Source organism: Rhipicephalus sanguineus, chromosome 5 (genome assembly GCF_013339695.2).
Source record: "Rhipicephalus sanguineus isolate Rsan-2018 chromosome 5, BIME_Rsan_1.4, whole genome shotgun sequence".
In the NCBI taxonomy this organism is placed as follows: domain Eukaryota; kingdom Metazoa; phylum Arthropoda; class Arachnida; order Ixodida; family Ixodidae; genus Rhipicephalus; species Rhipicephalus sanguineus.
Genome location: NC_051180.1, coordinates 81134082 through 81157424, shown reverse-complemented (window position 1 = coordinate 81157424; position 23343 = coordinate 81134082). Strand labels below are relative to the sequence as shown.

At 43.7% G+C, this 23343-nt stretch overlaps 1 protein-coding gene across 2 annotated transcripts; it reads right to left on the bottom strand.

Annotated features, from left to right (window-relative positions):
• Positions 1-377: 377 nt before the first annotated feature.
• On the bottom strand, positions 378-22882 carry LOC119393844 (protein lifeguard 1). 2 transcript variants are annotated; one of them, XM_049416393.1, is made up of 12 exons: positions 22736-22882; positions 19219-19304; positions 12333-12411; positions 9957-10010; positions 9778-9868; positions 9199-9236; positions 8039-8084; positions 7047-7088; positions 6862-6951; positions 6731-6778; positions 5386-5548; positions 378-3443 (listed from the first exon to the last, which is right to left on the bottom strand). In XM_049416393.1, exons 2-11 carry the CDS (start codon positions 19301-19303, stop codon positions 5393-5395), a joined length of 729 nt encoding a protein of 242 aa, XP_049272350.1. In that variant the 5' UTR covers position 19304; positions 22736-22882; the 3' UTR covers positions 378-3443; positions 5386-5392. The 2 variants fall into 2 exon arrangements, with proteins under 2 accessions (XP_049272350.1, XP_049272349.1); XM_049416392.1 differs by lacking the exon at positions 22736-22882 and adding an exon at positions 22232-22359.
• Positions 22883-23343: the final 461 nt, after the last annotated feature.

The following is a 23343-nucleotide window of genomic DNA, read 5'->3' as shown; positions in this document are numbered from 1 at the left end:
GAAAGTGCTTGCAACTGCCTGGTTGGAAGGATGCTTTCCTCTCCAGCAGATTCACAGATGACCCCCCTCGTCCTCCCTTCTATATGTACCAATGTGCCAAGCGACTGTACAACACTGTCTTAATCCTTGCTTGCACACTATCAATGTAACAGTGCATCTTCACACTCAGCCGGCTCAATGCAAAAAAGCGAGCCAAGCTGTTCTAGTTTTTACTAACAGCTGCACTTGTAGTCCAACACATGGGCAGCACTCCATTTGCCCATCACATGAACTATGTATGGAGGTGGCTATCAGCCACAAAAATGACAGTTTTGCCCATCGACCAATCTAGCCACACTCAGAAATGCGGCATGAAGGAAAGTGAACACTCTGTCATCAACAGTTAAAGTAGAATTTTTATTTGCCAGCCACACAATACATTGACTGAGCTACAACTGTGTACATTGGAGCTGCGACCACAAACAGTTAGCAGCAGGTGACTACATTGATCTACCAGTTGCCAGCACAAAGAGGTGCGTATACATTACATCCAGGAAAAAGAAAAGTTATGTACATAGGAGGAACATGGGACTCCGAAGTTAACAAGAATGCGATCTGGGCTAGATTGACCTACACATAAGCTCTGCAGCCTGACAGAGCAAAGCAGCCTGGCTATATCACACAGCTGTCTGTCTGACGCTTGTCACGAGAGAACAAGCACCAAGTAAGTAGTAAACATGCACAAGATTTCACGCACAATGTATATTTCCTATTGCTTGGGCACCGTGCAGTAAAGTGCAGACCTTGCAATGGAAATCTAGGAGCACATTTTCAGTAGCAGCACAAAAGAAATGCATTATTCACAGGGATCTGGTAAATAGTCATCTTGTGGCACCTCTAATATTATTAAATATTATTATATATTATTGTACAAGGCCACCAGACATACGTAGGAGTGACTAGACGATTAGCTTCGGTAACTTGTGCACTCGCCTTACTGTGAATTAAAAATTGCTAACGAGAAAAGAAGAAAAAAAAAACACCTTTGTCTGTCTAGGCCACTTCCTTCTCCAGCTAGGCAGAGAAACATGGACGTTATATGCCAAAGACTGCGTATTTATGAAAAAAATGAAGCATACATTCAGAGAAATGTACGAACCCAATTAGCAAATGGCTCACTTCTACATAAGGCCGAGTGGCCTATTAACCAGAGAATACATAACCTGCAAACATTAAAAAAGAAACTTTTAGAATTACATGAACAATGGCAAGTTGCGAAGTTGTGCTTATTGCTGACCTGGTGCTGCAGAAAGCACTTTGTATAAAAAGTCTACGAATAGATTTTTGAAGGATTATAATATTTTACTGAATGCTGGTAGATGTTTTATAAGAAACCAAGAATTTTTACAATAAAAACCTATATCTCTCTAGACGATAAGAACCGAGTAGCAGACTGCATCCTTTCTAACACTTCACAAAACCGTTAAGTTTGATCGATATGCATGGCAAGTTTCACACAATGAGCCAATGGCAGATATAGGCCAATTCCAAGGGTGTCGTTGTAGGTCGCATCACCACAACCTGTGCTTTGGACTGAAGTAAAGCCCCTCTTTAGATCCAGGAAATATCAAGTTAGCAAGTTAACTTCTTGATGCTCAATACTAGTACAACACATGCTATGACACTAAATTTAAAGGAACAGTAAAAAGAATAAACAGTTCAGGTGGACGATTCGTTATTAGGAACTCTGTCCACAACAAAAGAAACAAAGTAACTTTCTTAAACTTCATGTCAAAGCGGTGACCCTGACGAAGTGATTGCAATGACACGGATATATGGAAGCATATTATTTCCCATTACAGCCCTCTTGATGGAGATGTTCACTTGAATATACTCTCAAATGCAATTTAATGCTGTTTGATTGATTAATAATGAGGCCCAAGCAGATGCTGTCGACACCTATGATATCACAAGGAGCTGAAGCGCAATCTTGTTCTCAAAATGAACAAATATTATGGCTGCATACAATTAGTCGAGGCTCGTGCTTATGTCCGCTCCAGCTCAAGCCTCAGCCACTTGTGTGCAGCCAAAATGTTCAGTTTCTTTAAAAAATGGGCATGAGTGTGGGACTTCCAACCCGGCAATGCCATTCCTATTTTATTCACGTTTCCAAAATGTTCTCTACAAATTTGGCCCAATAGTGTCCCTATTTTACTACTACAGCTTGGTATGTGATACTGTTATTATCTGTTATACAGTGGCACCTATGTTTACACTGCTATTCAGAGACCGCTATGGTATAGCCAACACCTAGAAGTGAACATGACATGCAAAAAGAAAGAATTACTGTTCCTTCCTGCAGTTCCATTCCGATAAAAAAAAACTACAAGCCATTGTGTCAAAGCTAGATGAGCTCATATTACATGCTTGCTTGATTCCACACGAAGTTTCAGCTATCACACTGTACATACCCCGAGATCACAAGGAACTAAATGTTCAGAAGAATTTCAAGCAAACTTGGTACTTGCAATCCACACTTATGCAGTGCAAAAAAGGGCAAGACTGAACACCGACATTATTATAAATAATAAGCCATGCATGAAAAAAGAAAGCTACACAGTTACAACGAAACAGTTGACAAGACCACTAGACCAAAAACAAAGTGGACAAGCACCAGTACTTTCCCAAATGATTGCCTTAAATGAAACAACTATAAAAAAGAGGTATGCGTCTTTTTTTTCTTCCGCAGCACCCACCTTGGGTGGGCCTACCAGAACGAGCTACACATGATTAAAAAAAGTGCTATGAAATAAAAGGTAAAAGTGCCAAAAGAAATAAACACAGCTCGCTGGTTCAGGACTTTATGCACATACATGGCACGAGAACGACCACAGTGACTCTTGCACTGATATGTGCCTTACTTTTATGCCATCAATAAGTTCAGTTTTCAAACAGAGGCTTTACAAACATAAAAAGAAAAGGTGAAATGCTTGCGCCTTGCTCGCAAGATTAACTGATGCTACTGTTAAACACTGAATCTCTGCTCTGTACGTCAAGCCACCTGTACACGTATGCATGGGCAGCAGGACAAAGATGCGAGATGGTTAACAGCTCGAAAGACAAGGAGAATGAAAGAAAGAGAAAAGATGGTGCTTTTTCATGACATGTCTGTGAATGAAGGGCAACGTTGTGCGCACCATTGTGGCGTCAACGGTCACAGCCATTTGCTCGGCATGGGAATGTAAAGGAGAAAGCCCACAAGGTGGAAGCCAACGAAAACGATGTCAGACGTAGCTGGATGAACCACGCCTGTCGCCGCTGGCACGGCTCACAATTTCCAGGATGTAGAGGAAGAGCGTGATGACATCCATGTAGAGTGTCAGGGCTGCAAAGATGTACTCTTCGGGTGTGATGGCAAACTTGTGCCGCCCGCCAACCATAAGCTGCGTGTCGAAGACGAGGTACTGTGCAAGAAAGTATACGATGAAAAGCAATTAAAATTAGAACACTGACTGTTGCGAGTTCACAAATCTGTCTTGTCTGCAACAGTTTTGTTGTTAAGTTATGTTTTGAAACAATACTAGCTTCGATTACTGGCAGATAAGTAACATCAGGCAACAAATGCAAACAAATATTACCCTGCCAACACATGCTGTTGAAAATGACTTCTTTTGATGCGACTTCCATTAAAAATTACACATTTGTAACATTTGAAACGATGAGGATGACAATGCTTACCCAGGTATTCAAGGATTCTTAAACTGCTGGACAAGTCTTTTTCTCACCATACTCTTGCGTCTCACTTGTTCGATTACGCGGGGCGACACCTTCTCAATCTAATGCACCGCCTCCATGTTTTGTAACATTAGACGAAAACCAAGTGCCAAAGCAAATGAAATGCACTCCAACACAAGCCTGCTCAAAATTTCTCACAAAATATTTGCCACTGATTGAATGACAAGTTGCGTTTTTTGCACAAGGCATGGGCCGCCCCGTCCCCAAGCACCACCTTCTTTGACGACGAGAGATCGATAAAGTGCAGACTGACACTTTTGAAATCCCACGAATGACTACACCATCCTTGCATTAAGTTTAGCACGCGAATCAAACTCGCCAAAAGATGCAATGTTAAAGGGACACTAAAGAGCAAAACGATTTTTCTCGCATTAGTCAAGTAGTCTTCCACGATACCAAAAACACCAAGCTTGCTGCGAGAAGATGTTTAACAAGCGAGAAAATGCGCAAAAAGAAAATACAGGTGGCGACGCCACCTTGGAATTCCCGCACCATTTGCCGTGACATCACATATTTTTGACGGCGCCTGCTTGGGCCTACGTAGTTCCTAATCGGTTAAATTGAAGTACATTGTCCTCTGAGGGGGGCCAGAGACTTGACATAACGAGTTTGTGGACATTTCGTCGAGCCAGTGGCGCCAAAATACGTTAAATGATCTTTGAAGTTACTTACGTCACGAATGACAAAGTTTGGCGCGAAATTTAAAAATGAAACTTTGAACTTGGTTTTCTCCTCTAATAAAAATCTATGGTGGTGAAATCAACCACACAAGAGTTCTCAGACCACACTTTATCAATCTAAACCAATTCATTGTTTCTTTTTAGTGTCCCTTTAATGCTGAGATAAAGCTGTACCTACAAGTCACAGCCTTCTCCTCGACTGACTTATCAAGCCATATAAAAACCAGTTTCAACGAATTGGTTGTTTTTAAACACAAAATCAATTCACAAAGCATTTTTCAGCTTGAAGTGGTATGCAATACTGACATTTAGCTCACATATATGTACAGTTGAGAGCATTAGGAACACTGGAGAATTAGGCTTATACACAGTAGTCAAACGGACCAGGTTCGCAAAAATGAAAAAAAAAGGAAGAGAAATAGAGAGAGAGAATCAGGGAACAGGTATTGCTAAATATGCAACAGGAGGAAAATGAAGATAGAAATGTTAGATGGCAATTAATTACCGGAGACCATGCAAATTGATGAATTTGTAGGAAAAAGAAAAGTAGTGCAAAAGAAGAGACAATGTGCAAAAGCAAAACTGGAAAGGCGAGCTTGTTGGTACTGGTTCATACTGATAAATTAAAAGCGCTAAGACGACAGGAACATGAAAGGGCACAACACGAGCAACATGTGCCAAAGCAGGAGGAAATTCGAAACGAGACAAGCAGGTTGCAACAGAGGCATCTACAGAAAAAAGAAGGCAGCTTTGCTTCTCAATGGGAGTGGCAAGCTGTGATAAAAAAAAAAGAAAAATGTAAGGCAGCCCAAGCAAAGTTCTTCAAAGGCGAGTAACATTGAGGCAACGTGACCATCAATGGAATAAGTGTGCAGCACCAGCCAGGAAGAAATTCGAAGAAAAGGGTCAGTCAATGAGGAAGACAACTAACCGGAGGTTCAGTCTCTGTTGGCGTAACCAACAATTTGCAGGATCATGAGGAAGAGGTTGATGACGTCCACGTAGAGACTCAGTGCAGCAAAGATGTACTCCTCCGGTGACACAGAATACTTGTGGTTGCCACCGAGCATCAGCTGAGTGTCAAACACTAGGTACTGAGGGAGTGGTCGTGACAAAAATGGGCAATGGGGTAGTGGAGTGTATGACGGGACAGAAAACAAATAAGTCAGACAATAGGTAGTACAGTTAAATACATACTAAGTACCCAATGCTAGATACAAAATGTTTTCTTAGCCTGTACCCTCACTATAGTAGGACTATAGTAGGCTGCCTTTGTGTAGCCTTTTCAAAGGAGCATAAGCGCACCCCCTTCCAAACTCTACCTATTTGCCATAACTACAAGAACAGTTCGGTGTACAGGATCTGTGAAGAAATTAAATCATGTTTGAGTTCAATGTATCTACTGTACGATTAGTAAGTGAACTGTAGAGCATACCTCCGCATGTTCGCCGATTGTACCCTAAAGATGTAGGCCAAGTAAAGAATCCTAAAAATTTAACCTTTATGTAACTTGTCTTCAAAAAAAAAAAAAAAAATGTGTTCGCTGCGAGGTGCACCAAAATAATACCCTACAGAAAAAAAATAAATCGCCAGCATATCTTGTTAACCACGAAAACAATTACTACAATTCTGCACCGATGCTACACAAAAGACAAGCAAATGTGACAAAGTGCTTGAATAAGAAAAATGTTGCACTGCACATTTGAGGTGGGCACAGTTGCTAAATAACTCGGTCCTGTAACTTAACTCACATATGCCCAAACTCAGGAAAAATGACAAAACATATTTTTTTTCACAAAAAGTGTACTTCTACCCCCAAAAGAAAGCACAAGTTCTTTATTTACTGCCAGGTAAACGCAACACTGTTTTTCAAGCCGTCCTATACGTACAGGATACTGGACATTAGGGGCGCTATGTGCGGGTGTGGTAAGCCTTGAAACATTTCACGTGCACACCGACATTGCACTTCATCTTCTCCATGATGTATTTCATACAAAGCACACGTTTGGCCAGAGAAAGCGGTCGGCATTTCATGTGCACTTTTTCCTCTCCATGGCTGTAGGTGGCGGTAGTCATAAGCTAAAGAAATAGTGATGTTACAGTGCATCGAAGAAGCGTCCTATATGTAGGACACTGGGCATATATGGGTTAAGTACATTAACATGTCCTCATTACTAAAGAGAATGGCAAGTTAGATGTGTCAATATGCAATAGAATCCTAAATTCATAGTCGGAAACACAGAGTACCTCATTTCTTTTTCCCCGTTTGAACTCACCACAGAGAAGAGGAGCGCTCCAATGCATGCATAAACCAGGCGCACAATCTGCAGAAAGGAAAACACCTGTATCAGTAAACAGCGGGAGGGACAAAACCCATAGTTCTGTGAAATGGTGACTTGGTCCTCACATCGCCTTTGATGAAGATCAGGGCGAAGCCGAAGCACATGAAGACCAAGGCGCACACGAACAGGATGCCAGACATTGCAGTAAAGTCCCACTAGAAGAAGAAAGAAAGTGCCATATAAAACGTCATTCACTAACTCTGGCGCTCAAGAACCAAGAAAAATTTCCATTTGGATGTCAGACACATACCTTTGTTTGGAAAGCAAACAGGGTCAGTCCGAGGCATACAACCTGTTCCAAGAAATAAAAAATCATGCCTCAATAAGAAGACTCTCATCAAACAAATGTAATTCGTGTAATGTAGAAAAGCACTTTATGACGAACATCTGTTAGGTCTTAAAGGGTTCATGAACCACTTTTCCAAGTAATGATCTAATGGCCTCAGTATCGGAGTGTACTGCCTCCCGAATCGATTGCCGCAAAAATTTCTTGAATCCGTCAAGAATCAGCGGAGTTACGGGGGTTTGGCGCACGCTCCCAGCGCTTTCTCTCTTTTCTCGTGCCGACGAGCGCACTGGAAGCTAGACAGGGAGGGATGGCATGGGGGAAAGAAGTTACGCCAGCGCGCGTTCTTTGAAACGCGATCGCTCTCCCGCTGTGATTCGCTTGCGCGAGTGCGGCTACCGTGTACTGAGGAGTGCGGCGCCGGCAAGTGGCGGCACCCCGCGGCAAGAAGCGCATCTGATCCGAACGCCGCTCTCGATTTACGTCGGCTATTGGCCAATAAGCATGCTATGTCTCTTGCGACGTACAGCGGACAGACGCCCCGCCCACCGACGAGAGTGAGAACCGGCCTCTGTTTGAAAAGAGGGTGCCTGGGGAAAGGGCAACTTCGCGCTCCGCTTGTGGCCATTACGCGGCGCGCACGACTGTAATATTTGGCAGAGCAGTTCATAGCCGTGCCAGCTTTCCGCAGGATGTGTTTTTTCAATCAGCCCAAGGGGTGCTTCATGACCCCTTTAAATGTGAAATCTTTTGAAAGGTCTGCTTGCTAGTTTAGGTTGCAAGCAAAGTTTTGACAGTACAACAAGCTAAACATAAAACAGTGACACGAAACATGAATCAAAACTTAAAAAAAAAAGATGTCAATACTAATAAAAAGGACGAACGTGATGACAAATTATTGATGGAAAAATGGTCAGAAGTAGCTTAAAGTATGTAAGAACACTTTGTCAACTTACAGTGCAGATGCCCACTGCTATCATCACTTCTTTCACTTCGTAGAAACTGAAAGAATAAGAGCAATCAAAATTGCATGTCATTTTGTCAATTAAGCTTATCAAATCAATCAATTCTTATTACGCAATGTCAATGCTCCCTTCAATAAAAATTGCATGCCAATTTGTCTGTTAACCTTATCAAGTCAATCAATCTATCCTTATTACACAACGTCAATCCTTAATGCCCTGCGGCCAACACTCATGCTGTCAGTTGACACCAGAATCCCAAGAAACAGCTGTCTTTGCTTATAAATGAAGTTGCATCAGGTAATTTTCCTTTATTACGTTATAGAAGTGAATTAGGAATATACATTGCTGAAATCTCCAAATAATTGTTCACATATCAATTAAGCCTTAGCAGATCAATGCATGTTAAAATCAGTGAGTTACCAGAATGTTAAAGGACCCCTGACAGCAAAATTTTTGTTGTTGACTTTTTTACTGTAATTTGTAGCTTTGTGTCTGGCAATCCCTAAGTTAAATCGTAAATGCTCTAGCGTATCGCATAACTCATTCTAGCGTAGTTAATTGCGACCATTTTAGCATCACTTCAATACGCCCGCCTAAAAACCACAAGAAACAGGCGTCCCATGCGGGGGAGCCAGAGCAGGCCGACAACAAAGCAAGAGGGGTGCGGAACAATAGGCCTCGCAGGGTGCCCGTCGTCGTATTGTGAAAGTGCGCCCCACAAACCTTCTGTGACGTCCACAATACTTGCTTTACTCTATCTACGTCGTACCAGGATGTCGCGAGGTGCAGCCAACTCAAGTGAGCACTCCATGCTTACTTAAAGGCAACGTTCGTCACTAATAATCGGTCATATGTGCCCCCGTATACAGGAAAGTCAAACAACACAAACATCTCGAGGTTTCAATTTTGGTGTCAGGGGTCCTTTAACACTGGTCATGCCTCTGACTTGGCTTATCTTTATGGCAAAGCTACACATGTACGACAAAACTTTACAGCAGGGGCAATGTTTTCACCAAGAAATTTGTCATGAAGAAATGCTTTGTCACTTGGAAAATGATAATGCAGTTAGTCAAATAAGCAAGGACTAGCAGTCATGACATTTACAGCAGTGCATGCCAGCTAATTTCTGCATATTAGAGCAATGAACTCACCTTGACACTGTGCCAAGCAGAACACCTTCACAAACAGTCTGCAAAAAGAGTAAAAAAGGAAAATAAGTGCGCAAGCAGACGGTAGTGCATAATTACTTTTGATTATTGAATTTTTTTGGTTTAGAATCGCAGCAAAATATAGAAATAAAACCTCACTAAAATTAACACATATCAACATACCGCACAAAGGCCATTAAATCAACAGAGTTTGCATACAGAGGTCTTGCTTCCATGCACAGAGGCTACTTCTGAAAATGTGGACTGTGCTTGGTGTTTCTACTTACTGCGACTGCTATAACCCCACCATCCTGAACACTCCGCGTATGCGAGCTAATCCGTGTAAGGCACGCATATTTTACAGGCTGAGTAGCATAAACAAAGCTTTCTTCTTCAACTTGTAAACTTATACGGTGAGAGACCTCTATAGTGAAGCCTGAAGTTTGCTCTCGTACGCCATTGTTCTGTAGCAGTTTAGCATATTTTAACTCCGCAAGACATTATGAAAACAAAAAAGACACAGTGAGAGAAAGACAGACTCTGGAAGGGAAGTACAAGACAAGAGAGCCGTGAAATACTCACAAACAAGAGGAGCAGAATCAAGTTGACAGGGAATGCACGTCGGACGCTATCGCAGCAAGCAAGTACAATCATGAGCACAAATGTTATGACCCTGCAACAGAGTGGCTGTGTGAGTAACTCGGGCTTGGTGAATGAATGAGTCATGGCCAAGAACAGATGCACGCTTGTGTAGTACTTACATGGCAGATATGTAGAGTCCCGGGTGCTGTCGCGAGTATAACTGTACGTTTGGCCTAGAAGGGGTGAAAGAGAAGAAGGTTTCAACGTGGCTCAGTTATGAACGTGAAAAATTAAAGAAAAGCTGTGCTTAGAGAATGAATCCCAAAAGTATGTTAGTTCCAGCACCGGCTCTGCATGATGTCGCAAATTTTACTAGTGCCTGCTCATCGTTACCAGCATTTTGAAAATTAGTATTTTTTAAGAGAAATTCTTCTAAAAGTAAGCCGTGAGTGAACCTAGCAACTTTTTTTGTGCAGCTGCTCAGCTGCTTTTTGTGAGCTGCTTCCTCCTCAGGAGTACGCACTTTCTGCAGACGCAGACGTCCCAAGACCCTCTGGACATGATTGGGTGAAGCCAGGCTATGCACTATAGGCAGGAGGTTGTGCACTGTGTCTCCATCGGTAGGCTTGGCTTAGCTACTGCGCGTATGCGGCTTTGCCAGGTGGTGCGGTACATGGTCGCTGGACGATGCGATGCTTGCTTCCTCTTTCTTTCTATCTTTTTTTTTCTCCCTCTACTTCTTTCTCTCTTTCGTTGATGTTCTCTTAGTCTCTCTTTTTTGTTCTGCATTTCTTTTGCTCTCTCTCTTTCTCATTCTTTCTGAGCTATGCCTTATTCTCCCTTCCTTCCTCCTTTCCCCCTCCTCACTATTACATCTCTGCTTCTCACACTCACTTCCCTTTCCCACCCCCTTGCTACACTACACTATGCAAGGCTATGCTATGCTCTGCAAGTGTGTCTGAATAGCCGAGTGATAGGAAGCTCGCTTTTGGATCGAGGGTATGCGGGTTTGAATCCGGCCTCGTGAAGAATTTTCCCCCTGATCTTTCTTTCCGCCTCTTTGCTTATTCCTCTCTTTCTTTTTTCCCCTCTCTCTCTATACTCGCTGTCTCACACATAAGGGTTATTACAGGTCACGCCGTAGCGGGATTTCCTAAATTATGAGGCATATACCCGTTTAGGATGATGATAGTTTTCGGGCACAATCAGACCCTTTATGCCGAGCTTGAGCAACTTCGCTGTTAAAAACGTGCGCGCTATTCTCTCTTGGTGTTTCTCTTCTTTTTGGCGCTCTTAGTGACGTCAGAACCGTGATTCACGCGACATCATTGGGGCAAATACTCTTGATTGGTCCATATACGAGAAATATCACTTGTGAATTGTCTCCCACCCTGCTTTGCCATGCAGTCACCCACCCGTTCTTCCTTGTCTCGCATGACCATCGTGCACGATCAACTGGTTTCGCTCCATTTTGTGCGTTTCCGACTGACTGCACGAGCGGAAAGAATAGGGTGTAGCCGACAAGCACAAAATTCTGATAGGCTCAATGCTTAGTGCTGACAATGTACGCGTCCTTTGTAAGGAAATAAGTGGCAAGGAGAGATCGCTTGTAAAAAGGGTGGTGAAGGTGAGAACGAAACCAATAGAGAAGGCGTCGAATCATTTGATTCTTCCAACAGACGAACTCTTTACAGCGGAGACTACATGTCGTGTTCCTCTAAAGTCAAAATCGATAACATCACTCCGCGCATCGTATGTTCTACCTGAGAGTAAAAGCTGGCAAGCGCTGGCGAGGAACACGGCTGAAGCAGAGATGAAACAAGCTGGCCGTCTCCGTCGTACGGAGGGCGCATGAAAGAATATCAGCCCGCGTGCGAGGCCTGCCGTCGATTGCTTCTCAACCAGAAAGAAAACACCCCGGCCGTCTTTCGCTGGGTGAAGGAGCATGAAGGGACGCCAGAGGAGGGGGAGGGGCTGCGTGGCTCGAATAGCAAATGCGAACATTCCCTATTAGGGTGCGGTCGGGAGTGCTGGCGCGCGCTATCTCAGCAGATATTAACAAACGGCTGCCACCTCACCGCATCGTGCTGTTACCACCGATACTACAAACTGCACGAAAACCGCTTCTCTCCCGGGATCCGCCGTATTCCACAATGCACAAGCATTTTGTAGGGTTACGCGAGATCAGATAAAAAATTTAGCTGCTAGCCACAGTTCGAATAGCATTATGACATGTTGCTATCGCAGTCACAGCTTCACTTTTTTGTTGAAACAGATTTTCTTTCAAAAGGCGAGGGACAAATTGCTCTCCCCACCAACCACTCCCGTGCCACGCCGCTGCCGCCAATCCAATGAGACCCGCGCCGTTGATGCGCCGCCGGCGATTTTGGGACCAGCGCACAGGTCTCACTGTAACTATGAATGAAACAAATGTCTTCAGACTGGTCTGGAATCTGAATAAGGTGCTTTTTGCAGCATACCGATAGTCACAAATAATTATAAGAAGCAAAATACAAAATATTATAAAAGTTGTCAAGCGCAGATGTAGTACATACTCAAATATGAAGAGTGCGATAAATGCTGCTGTGATGCCCAGCTGCACCATGAGTATTCCATACACCTTGCGGATAAACCCTGCAAAGAGAAAATAATGGCAAGATAGAGACAGGTTATACAGTCTGATATGTCACACATGCAGAGCACTTCAACATTTTATAGAAACAAACAAATGAATAAATCAATAAATTAGATAACGTGATCCTTGCACACGGAAAAGTGCAGTGCTAAGCCCACTGCAAGAAAATTACGAGAAAAGGGGTTTTGTTTCTCATGAACATATAACTAAGGTTGAAGGGCCCCTAAACCACCTCTCGGTATTTTTAAGCACTTAAGCTAAACATTCACATCAAGTTCAGAATGCTGTCGCAATCTACAATGCGAAATGCAGCAGTGCTACGTGCCATGCATGTGCCATAGAATAAAAAAAAACAACCCCATGCTCCTCTCTGGGCCTTTCTACTATCCCCAGCGCTCGTCGTGACATCACCAGGGTGAATCTGGTGATGTCATCAGGAGCAGATGCTGTCGAATGGTCGAACGAGAACCTGTTTGTCTGCTAGCAGGTACGTGTGCTCCTTGATCTTCCTTGCCATGTTGCTTGGTGCACGGCAAGGAGGATAGACCGGCAGACAAACAGAGCGTAGCGAAGGAAAAAGCGAAACATACGAGGGCTAAGCTTCGATCATCTAATGCGTGTCAATCCACTACTATGGCGACATTTAGAGAAAAATGCTTCTGTCGACATGTTTGTTGTAGGCTCATGCCCAACTACAACACAACAAATTTTAACCTTTGGGTGGTTTTGGGGCCCTTTAAACTAATTCACAGACTTTCTGACTTTGCGATGACATATAACATATCAAAACAATGCACACACGTGGTGGTCGTAATGAATTAATAGAAACGACAAACAAGCAAACCATAACATAAATTAATTATAAAATGTGAGTCTTGTACACACAAAAATTAAGGGGAGACGCGGGTCTTGGAACGGTCAAAAATGGTCAAAAAATCGATTTTTCGCAAAGCTTATTTTCGAGGCGTTTGTACTTCTGAGCACCTACTCTCAAATTGCTAACGCTAAATTCGGTCGGGAAACGCGATAAAATCGGCTTTCAAAGCACCCCGGCAGCACTAAAATGTCCCCAAAAGGACGAAATTTGTTCGAACTTCCCGCGCGCGCCATGAGCGTTGCAGCGGGCCGAGCGCCGCCATCTTGGGCTAGATTTGAAGCTGTTTTCTTTGTGCACATTTTGCGCCATCTCAAAATGGCGTCGCTCAAGCAGAACGGCCGCCGTCGCGGGTTTTCTGAAGGTCGTTTCCAGGCCACTGATTGGCTCTCACGCGGCGCGCTTTTCAAGCGCGCCTTTCCGAGTCTCCCATTGGCTGGCGCGACCGACACGTCATTTTTTTTTCTTTGTGTTTGGTTCTCCGCCGTGGCTGTCCGTTTGTGTGCGCCTGCTTTTGCGATCGTGCGTGTTTCTCGACGGACCGTGTCTCTACTTTGTGCCGGTAGTTTTTCCACGCGATCGAGATGCCTGGAGACTCTCGTCTGAAACCATCGACGCAACGAGCTTTTGGAAGCCGTAAAAAACGGGCTTGGAACAAGAAGGCGCCGGCTACAAGTGCACCGTCGGCAGCGGAGTTGGAGTCGCGGCCGGACCCTTTGGACCTGCCGGGAACTTCAACTGACGACACCGTGGGACCAAGTTCGACTAGCGAAACACTTCGGGTTGATGCCGCGTACTACTCAACGGCGGAGCAGGCGCAGCGAGTTGAGAGATCGGCGCAAACGAAGACCGTTCTGTCTGGAAAGTCGGCTACCCAGCGCAAGTTCGACCTTCTTGGAGTAAGCGCGGAGTGCCAGACCGGTGACGCCGGGACCGATTTTTTGCTCGTCGATATGAAAGTTTTGAATAACTTTTTTGCACAAGCGAAGTGCGACAAATGCGACGCAAAAAGTCTCAGCGTGAGGAAGGCAACGGACAAGGAGTACGGCCTTGCGGTAAAGCTTATTTTTTCTTGCAGCAGTTGTGATTTCGAGAAGAAGCAATTTTCTTCTCCGAGAGTGAGCGGAACTGCCACCATCACTCCCTTCGAAGTCAACATGAGGGCCATGAAGGGGATACAGATGATAGGCAAAGGTGTTACTGCCCTTTCGGACTTTTGTGCGTGTATGAACCTTTCGCACCGAGGCTTGCACCACAAGACGTTTCAGGGACACCTAAAAAGTTTAGTGAAAGCCTGCGAAAACACAGCGACTGAAAGTGAAGCTGCTAGTGTGGCAGTAATAAAAGAGCTGTATACAGACTTCCTGAACCCCATAGGGAACATCGATGTTGTGTTCGACGGCTCATGGATGACGCGAGGTCGGAGCTCACACATAGGTGTGGGCTGCATCATTGAGCTCTACACTGGCCTTGTAATTGACCATGTTGTTTACTCAAACTTTTGTCTCGGCTGTGCCCTGGGACCACAGCCGCAAGACGAAGGGTACACCGACTGGCTGGCAACCCACGAGTGCCAACGAAACATCGAATGCAACTCTGGCCGCATGGAAGTAGAGGCTGCGCTGACCATGTTTCAGAGGTCCTGGGCCAAGCATGGTCTGCGCTACATGACTGTGCTCTCTGATGGAGACAGCCGCACTTTTCATGCCTTGTCCGAAGCCGAGGTGTACGGCTTTATCCAAATAGACAAAAAGGACTGCATCAACCATGTCCACAAGCGAATGGGTGCAGCTTTACGGAACCTTGTGGACAAAAAGAAGGCTCAGGGTGAGTCTCTTGGGGGTAGAGGAAAGCTCACACAAGAGAAGATCAAGAAGATCGCGAATTACTACGGATATGCCCTGAGGAGCAATATCAATGACGTGCCAGCTATGAAGAGGGCAGTCGAAGCTACACTGCTGCACATGACATCGACAGATGATGCACCAAAGCACTCAAAGTGCCCCGAGGGTGCTAGCTCTTGGTGCAAGTACAATAGAGCCTTGGCCAATGGGGAGAGTCCACCTTCACACAAGAATGCCCTGCCGGCTTGTGTTGGGGCTGCTCTGGAGCCAGTCTTTGCGAGGCTCAGTGATGAGAGCCTGCTGGCACGGTGCTGTGAAGGGAAGACCCAGAACGCGAGTGAGAGTCTTCATTCGGTCATCTGGACCCAAACTTCAAAGAATGGGAACGCTTCGCTGGAAAGTGTGAAGCGAGCTGCCGCTGAGGCTGTTGCCATCTACAACCAAGGAAGAAGGGCAACCAACGAGTCCATTGCTGCAAGTTTGGGCTATATTGCTGGGGATTGCCTTGTTCGACGAAGCCTAGAAAAAGACTCTCTGCGTTTACGCAAGGCAAATGCAACTCATCTGAAGAGCACCAACACAAAAAAGACTCTTGCAAGGAGACACAAAACGGGTGCAACTGAAGATTACAGTCCTGGACTACTTTGAAGGTATTCTCTCAAGCATAGCAACCTATTACCCAGGGTAACATGCTGCCTAACATCTAGAAGGTTCTTCCTAAAGACTGAAAAGACATGAGCAGCCAGTCGCTTGAGCCTCATACCCCATGGCTTTTCCAGAACCCCCCAGCCACTTGTCATGGTGGGGTTTTGATCATGCTTTGCACATTGGAAAATTTTTTTAGATATGATTCCTTGGGTGGAACAAGACACTTTCTGTTTGTTTTGAAGGGAAACAGATGGGGAACATGTGAATAAAATTTATGGTTAAAGGTTCCTTTTAGAAATTTATACAGTGCGTGTCAATCTTCAAACGCGATTTTCTCAGCTTCACATTTTTTGCCAACTTGACCAGCCTTACGGATCTTTTCATTATGTTTTTGTAAGGTAATTTGATAAATTTTATACCGTTGAATTCGTAAGAAATAGGACTGTGGAGCTATGCTATTTTTTGTGGCTAAGATGAACATATGAAATTTTGTGAACAATAATGTGAGCTAATTGCATTTCAAGATTACACAATGTCAATACAATTGAAAGTTCTTATATGATGATATATCTCAGTGACAATATAAATAGCATAGCTCCACATGGCAGGTCTTTGGCTACAGCTGCATCTTAAACAGAACCTAAAAATACTGAGGGAAAGTGTCTTAATGACCCGTAAGAAATTACCTAATTAGATTTCACTTATGCTCTCACAATTTGATAACTAATTGAAGTACATGAAAACTAATTATATTTTTGAAAACAGGAGGAAGAAATACATATACACACCCAATTTCATTACAATATCTCCAATAATAAAACTTTTCGTTTCGAGACCAGTGTCTCCCCTTAATTGCTAAACACACTGCAAAAAGATAAAAGGAGCATTTCTCTTTTCTATTAGAATATAACTAAGGTAAATTGGCTGAGTGCACAGAGTGCTACTATGCATGACATTACTTAAGGCACTACAATGCTTCATAAGATATTCAACATGCTGAGTTCTACCAGCCTGCCAGTCGTTGACAATAGGAGTATCATCTAATGTGTCGGTCGACCATCTACCTATTTACCGCAGGTGCTGAAGTATTAATTAAGAAGGGAGGCAAGCTGTCCGACGACAGCTCTCAAATAAAGCTATTGCTTAAATTCTTCAAGTTGTAGTTGTCACCAATTTGTCCATGCAACACTATAGTGCTGTTTATCAGTGCTGCTTTCAAAATAAAATTTGCTTCTATGCGCTTCTAATTGCAGGTATACGCTTCTGGTTGTTGAATTCCTGAGCGAGCGAGGCTGACCTTGAACACTTTCGCATAAACACTCACAATTTTTGCCGGTATTATATTGGTTAAAGGGGTAATAATGATTTATGCTGTAAAATATTTTTTCCTGGACTATGCAATTTAAGGATTTCTTTATTCCTACAAGACCTGTGTGCATGTTTTGTACGCTAGTAGAAGCATGTCAGAATTACTGTAAATTTGTTGAGAGATAAGTGATGTATTTTTTCCAGAGAGAGTAGATGATGAAATCTCATTCCTCTTTAATGTCACTTTGAGAAATGGCATTACCATTTGCCACAAAACCCGTCACATGCAACTCTACATTAAACACTAGGCCACTATAATATTGCTAAACTCGGCACACTTGTGCAAAGTTTTTTTAGTTATATCAGTAATTTAGCTAAAATCGTTTTCGTTAGGGGTTTTATGTGAAATATAAAATGAGGGTTATTTAACAGTTATTCTGGTCTATGCATCGAGGGCACACCGATTGAAATTTGTTACCGTGGAGTAACGGCAGAAATAACGTGAATTACTTTTTTTTGTTAGTGGCAACGGTAACACGTTACCTTTTTTTGTAGGCAACATAGGCCGATAACGCGTTCCTTTTTTCGTTAGCTTAACGAGTAACGTATTTAGTTACTTTTCTTTGGTAATGCATACAACAATGGTTTTATGCCACAAAACCACGATATGATTATGAGGGACACTGTAGTGGAGGGCTCCGGAAATTTTGATCACCTGGGGTTCTTTTAAAGTGCACCTACATATAAGCACACGGGCCTCTAGCATTTCACCTCTATTAAAATGCGGCTGCCGCTGCCAGGATTTGTCCTTAAACATGACACAAAGGTGAACAATACACTAAATATGTAGGCTCTTATATATATATGTATGCTATCTAAAAGTAGACTTCTTATCTTATCTGTGATTTTCTTATTGTTGGTTTCTGAGAGGCAGGTTGTCGGTTAGCCTTAAAGGCCAACTCCAGCGATTTTTCGAGGTCGATGGATCTCAGCGAAATTCGCTGGGTACGTTCCTTTGCACGTTTCCGTCATTTATGCCAAATTACAGGCTTGAGACATGCGCAGATTGTTTGCAAATGAATTTTAAAGATTGTCTGCAAACGCCCTCCTGGCTTCCCACAATTATTGGCAACATTGCGTCTGTGACGTCAATATTGGCAAGGCGGCGGAACTGACGCAGCCGAGGGCACCGCTAACTTTGGTCCTTCTGCCGCTACAGCGAGCGTCTGCTGTGCACAAGGCGACAGACAGCGTTGGTTTGGCCGGCGCTTCGCTGGTCGTCCCGGCTGTCACAGTTTTCATACTCCGCGCCGGCGTGACCGGCATGCCTTGCACGACTTCCGGTTCGTTCGTAACGTCTACGTCATACGTAGACAGTACACTCGGTTGGGTTTCGGTTTCGGTGTTGCGCTTTTTTGCTTATTTAAAATTATTCTTCAATTTGCCGAGTATTTCTGCTATCGGGCCCGTAACAGGAGCGTCTCAGGAACATAAAAGCACCATTACTTTGACATGGCCAAAAAATCGCCGGAGTTGGCCTTTAAAGGGGCCCTGCAACACTTTTCCAAGTAACCATCGAATGGCTTTGTTAAAAGAGTTTATTGCGTCACGAATCGACTAACGCAAAAAATTTTAGAATCCGTCAAGTACGAGTGGAGTTAGAGATTTGTCGCACGTTGTAATTGCTTTCTCTCTCCTCTCGTCCTGACGAGCGTGCTGGAAGCTAAGCAGGGAGGGATGGCACAGGGGAAAGAAGTTACGTCACGCGCGCATCACGACCTTGAGCACTTTTTCTTTGAACGCTCAGCTTACTTTCAGTGTGATCGTGAGCGTGCAAGTGGTGGCCTCCCGCGGCGGCAGAGGTAACTATGCAGCTCGTGATGCTCAAATCAGCCAATGGCCACGAAATTATGTATATGGCGCGGTCATTTGGGTATACGGCATCATTTGTCGAGAGGTGAGGGAACGATTTCTAGCTGACTTTGAGAATTCATTGTAAACTCCAAGCCGCATGCTGTGCTATAATGTTTGGCTCGCGTGTTCTTGGGACCCTCAACTACCGATCGGCAGCAGTTTTTGACCATGTCGAAAAAGTGTTGCAGGGCCCCTTTAAGTTACACTTATGTGCTTACCATGGCGGATGGCTTTTTCCGAGAAGGCGGACGCTCCACCGTAGGAGCTGCCGAGCCCTCCCATTTCTGCATCGTAGTAGGACATCCTAAAAGCAACAAGAACAAAGAAACTCACTTGAGTGTCAAGACAGCTTTGGTACCCCATCCAATGTGAGCCAAAATACAGCTACGTACACAGTGACTCAACAACCACAGCTATATTTTCCTGACCCTCATTTTAGGAACGACTCAAGCCCCCTGGAAGATCTGCAACATCGGACTTTGTAGCGGAACACTGCAGCCATTGCCACAGCAGGTAGAACTACTAGCCACATGTGTGCTACTGTGCTTCGTTCACTGCCGCATGATAGTACTCGTGCTTCAGGAACTAACGATGAGAACCTGAAACGAACCCCCCTTACATTCAGCAAAATTAAACTTTGAATAAAATAGTTTACTGCTGTACACAGTTTTGAGGTAAAGACTTGCAACAGGAAAATAGAAGCGTGTCATCCATGTTGGCACAAAAAAGACACTGTTTATGTATGTGGTGTAGGTATTTATATTTGCTGAAATTGAGATGTCGAAGGTACCTCAATAGCATGGTATCTTTTTGCGGATTATTAACTTTTTTATGCGTGTTTAAATGTAAAAAATTACATTTTTTTGCTAGATCATCTATTTTTCTAATTTATGCTAAGCTTTTTGTTTTTCTTTAAACAAGCATCTACATTGACATCTTGTTCATTGTCTTTGGTTTATGCCTTTTTATGATGCTCTGGAGGCAAGAAACTGCAATTTTTTTTACTAAGGGGCCCAGTGGGCTCACCATGGCGATAGTGAAGTGCATGGTTAATTTTCAACTATAACAGGGCAAATTATGCCCCTATTGTTAGTCTTATGTGCTTTCCAAGTGATCCTTGCCTTTATCACTAAAAGCTACATATTGACGTTTCCTGAGATTCGTTACGAGACCATGGCGTTGTAGAGAAGCCTTTTTGTGGTCAAGAAACCAAGGTGGATACTTAGCTCCCACACACACCAAACTCCTGTGAAGTTGCCAAAGACTGTCTTTAAAGTTATTACTGCCCAACAGGGGATGCACAACACAGGCAGCTGGAACAACAGGGTCCGAGAGCAACAAGGATAAACTTCTATTTAAAAAATATTATTCAGCAATAGCACAGTGTCAAGTACAGCAGGCAGGCATCAAAGCAAATGTCATGGCTATTTGATAGTGCTTACACAGACCCATCATTGTGAGCTCTAATACTGGTACAGCTGGCAAATATCGGAGCACTCTTGACATGCTACAAGCACTCCGATCCATGAACAATAATAGGACACCACAGGCACTACCTCGCCCTTCAATGAGCCAGGAACATGATAACGGGGCTTATTTCAAACAAAGTAAAAAAATATATATATATGCATGGCCTCTGACATGAGTGATAAGTGCAGAATTAGTGGCATACTTGTAAAACGGCTGGCATTCATTTATACACAAAAAACATTGTGACCTCCATTGACATTTACTTGAATAACTATGGACAGCAGTTTATTAGATGCTTGCAATTTGTGAATCATGGTTTTAAAGAAACCATCATCTGCTTGCTCACACTTAATGCAACATTTCATCCTTGTGGAATGTCCTCCTTTGATGTGCCTCTAGCAAAGAGAAATAAAGTACTGCCATGCCTAGGTAAACGTTTGAATGTGGCATAGTTATTGTCAAAGCACGTCAAGGTTAACAACTAAAGCGCTCGTGATGGCAAGCGCACATTTGAAGATAAAAGAAGAATTCACATTAATTTTATTTACAGGGGACATAGGTGATAGCACAATGCCATCAGAGACTGGTAGAAAAGTCTAGAAACAATATTTGCTAGAATATCGTTCACAGCCTCTTTAGCAACAAACATGCTGTGAAAAATCAACCACACATACCAATAAGTAATCGTGTTATTTATTGTAAAGTGCATTGTAGCACTGGTCAGAGTTGTAGTGTGTGCAAGTGTTTTGCATTACTGATGTTATTGCATGTATACATCGTAAACCAATTCAGTCTCTTCCCATGAAACACGAAACCTCTATGAAACGTCTTTAAAACGTTTAAAACCTCTGTTGTATACTTCGATTTCCTTTCCCATAAATTTCTTTTTCTTGTTTCTATATTGTTTCACTGTACTGTTGTTGTTTTCCACCCCGAGCAATATTTACAGGTATGGGGACCTTTTTCAGGCTGTTGCATCTGCCCTTAGCCCTTCCATTTGAACCGGTGAATATCTAAGTAAACAATTCGAAAAAAAAGAAAAAGCCTACAGACTGCGCTTGGCTGTTTTGACGAGCAACACTTTGAGGCTCAATGCTATTTTACCTTTTCCAAAAGTTTCACAGTGTGTTATTGTGCTCAAAACAGCACAAGAATTTCGTATAAGCCGATTCATCATAGGCCGTGTTTTCAATGTTATTTTGAACGTCTATTTGTTACGTCTCCTGAACGTCTATTGGCACGAGCGCGCGAGGGAGTTACTAACACCGATGCCAAGTACGGAAAAAAAGAATAAAAAGGATTGACAATAGACTGAGTCATACACGTGTCCACGCTGAACGATGTGACGCGACCAGTCACAAACACGCCCAGCTCGTCGACGGAATGACCACAGAACGTAAATCCAGAGAAGCGAAAGCAAAACAATAAGTGGTACGCGCGCCGCAGGCGACTTATGAAGAATGCGCTGAAATCCAACTCAGCGCCAGACAAACCATGCTCCGTCACGTTTGCTCTAGCGACGTTGCCGCTACATCGGCCAGACAATGCGAATATCAGCGTATACGTAAAAAAGCAGCTGGCGAAACAATCAGAAATGACACGCTGAGGAAGTGGCTGTTTACTGCCTGCTCTAGCCCCCACAAGAGCATTGATACAAGACCGGTGATTCACAGATCATCACGCCCCGCGAGGCAGAGACACAGAACAAAAGATATTAAGTGCTTGCTACTGAAACAGTATTGAAATGATAATCGTAGTTACCTGCAGACAGACAGTGCAGCCTCGATTCAATGCAAGAACCGCTGATGAAACTTCGTGGAAAGATCGAGAAAGTGCGGCCTCCTCTAAGCAGATACAGGGGGCCCAGTCCACAGCAGAGGCAATACTACTGCTATCAGGACGTGTCGCTTCAGTTTTTACGACTGCAGCGCTAAACAAAAAGCGCAAAACCACGCAGATAATCAACGCTGTTGCAAGATAAGATACCGTCCCTTCAATATGGCGAACAGCGCTCGACATTCAAGTAATCGCGCACGGCATCAGCGACATACAAGAACGTTACTCGCAAGGCTGAATGAAGAAACCGCTTCGATACAGGTCACGAAAACACGTTTTGAAAGCGACTGTTCCTAGGAACTGTAAATCGATGAAGCTGTTGCAGCGTTGTTATGCAAAATGATCGGCAGTCACTGATCAGCCTATGACTCTCGCTCGATTAAGAGCTAAATAGCGCTTCCGATAATACCATATCAAGAGAAAACATACCTCTTGATGATCAGTTAGCACTCAGGGTGATGCAATCCTTCGTATCTGCAGGAACACTGGCGCTTTTCACTGGTTTAGGAAGAACACTAGTTTCCTGCTACGCTAAGCACCGAGAGGCAACCGAGAGAAACAAAGATGACGTCAGCCATCGCACATAGTCGGCGTCCCGCTGTCAGAATCCGCCGCATTTGGCGAAATGGCAAATGAAACCTTCAGAAATGTTCATGAGATGGCGCTCGTTTGAAAAACCGAAAACGAAAGCAAACGCGCGACTCTCGCTGTGTGGAACGCGCATGCTCACCCCGACAAAGCAATAATGTTATAGTTGCTCTTGCGGGCGCTTTTCACGAGAAAAAACAGCCTCCCAAAATGTAGGAGCAACCAAGCTAGAAAATGTAGCGTCGGTTTCGACATGTGTTTCATTAAACTGCGCACGAACCGTTTCATGGCCTGTAGCATAAATGCAACTCGATCGCTAATGTATTTCTTCACGAAGTTCGGGAAATCATACGTAAAAATTGGTGTCATTCAGACAATTTGTTCCAAGTGTATATGCTTTGTGAAGCCCCAATTTGTAAATTTATACATGAGATAATTAATTAAAAACT

Coding starts and splice junctions, on each gene's coding strand:
- LOC119393844 (XM_049416393.1), bottom strand. CDS start 19,303: ATGTCCTACTACGATGCAGAAATGGGAGGGCTCGGCAGCTCCTACGGT. Junction 9,869..9,956: donor GGACTCTACATATCTGCCAT/GTAAGTACTACA, acceptor ACTCTGTTGCAG/GGTCATAACATTTGTGCTCA. Junction 6,952..7,046: donor TGTTTGCTTTCCAAACAAAG/GTATGTGTCTGA, acceptor TTCTTCTTCTAG/TGGGACTTTACTGCAATGTC.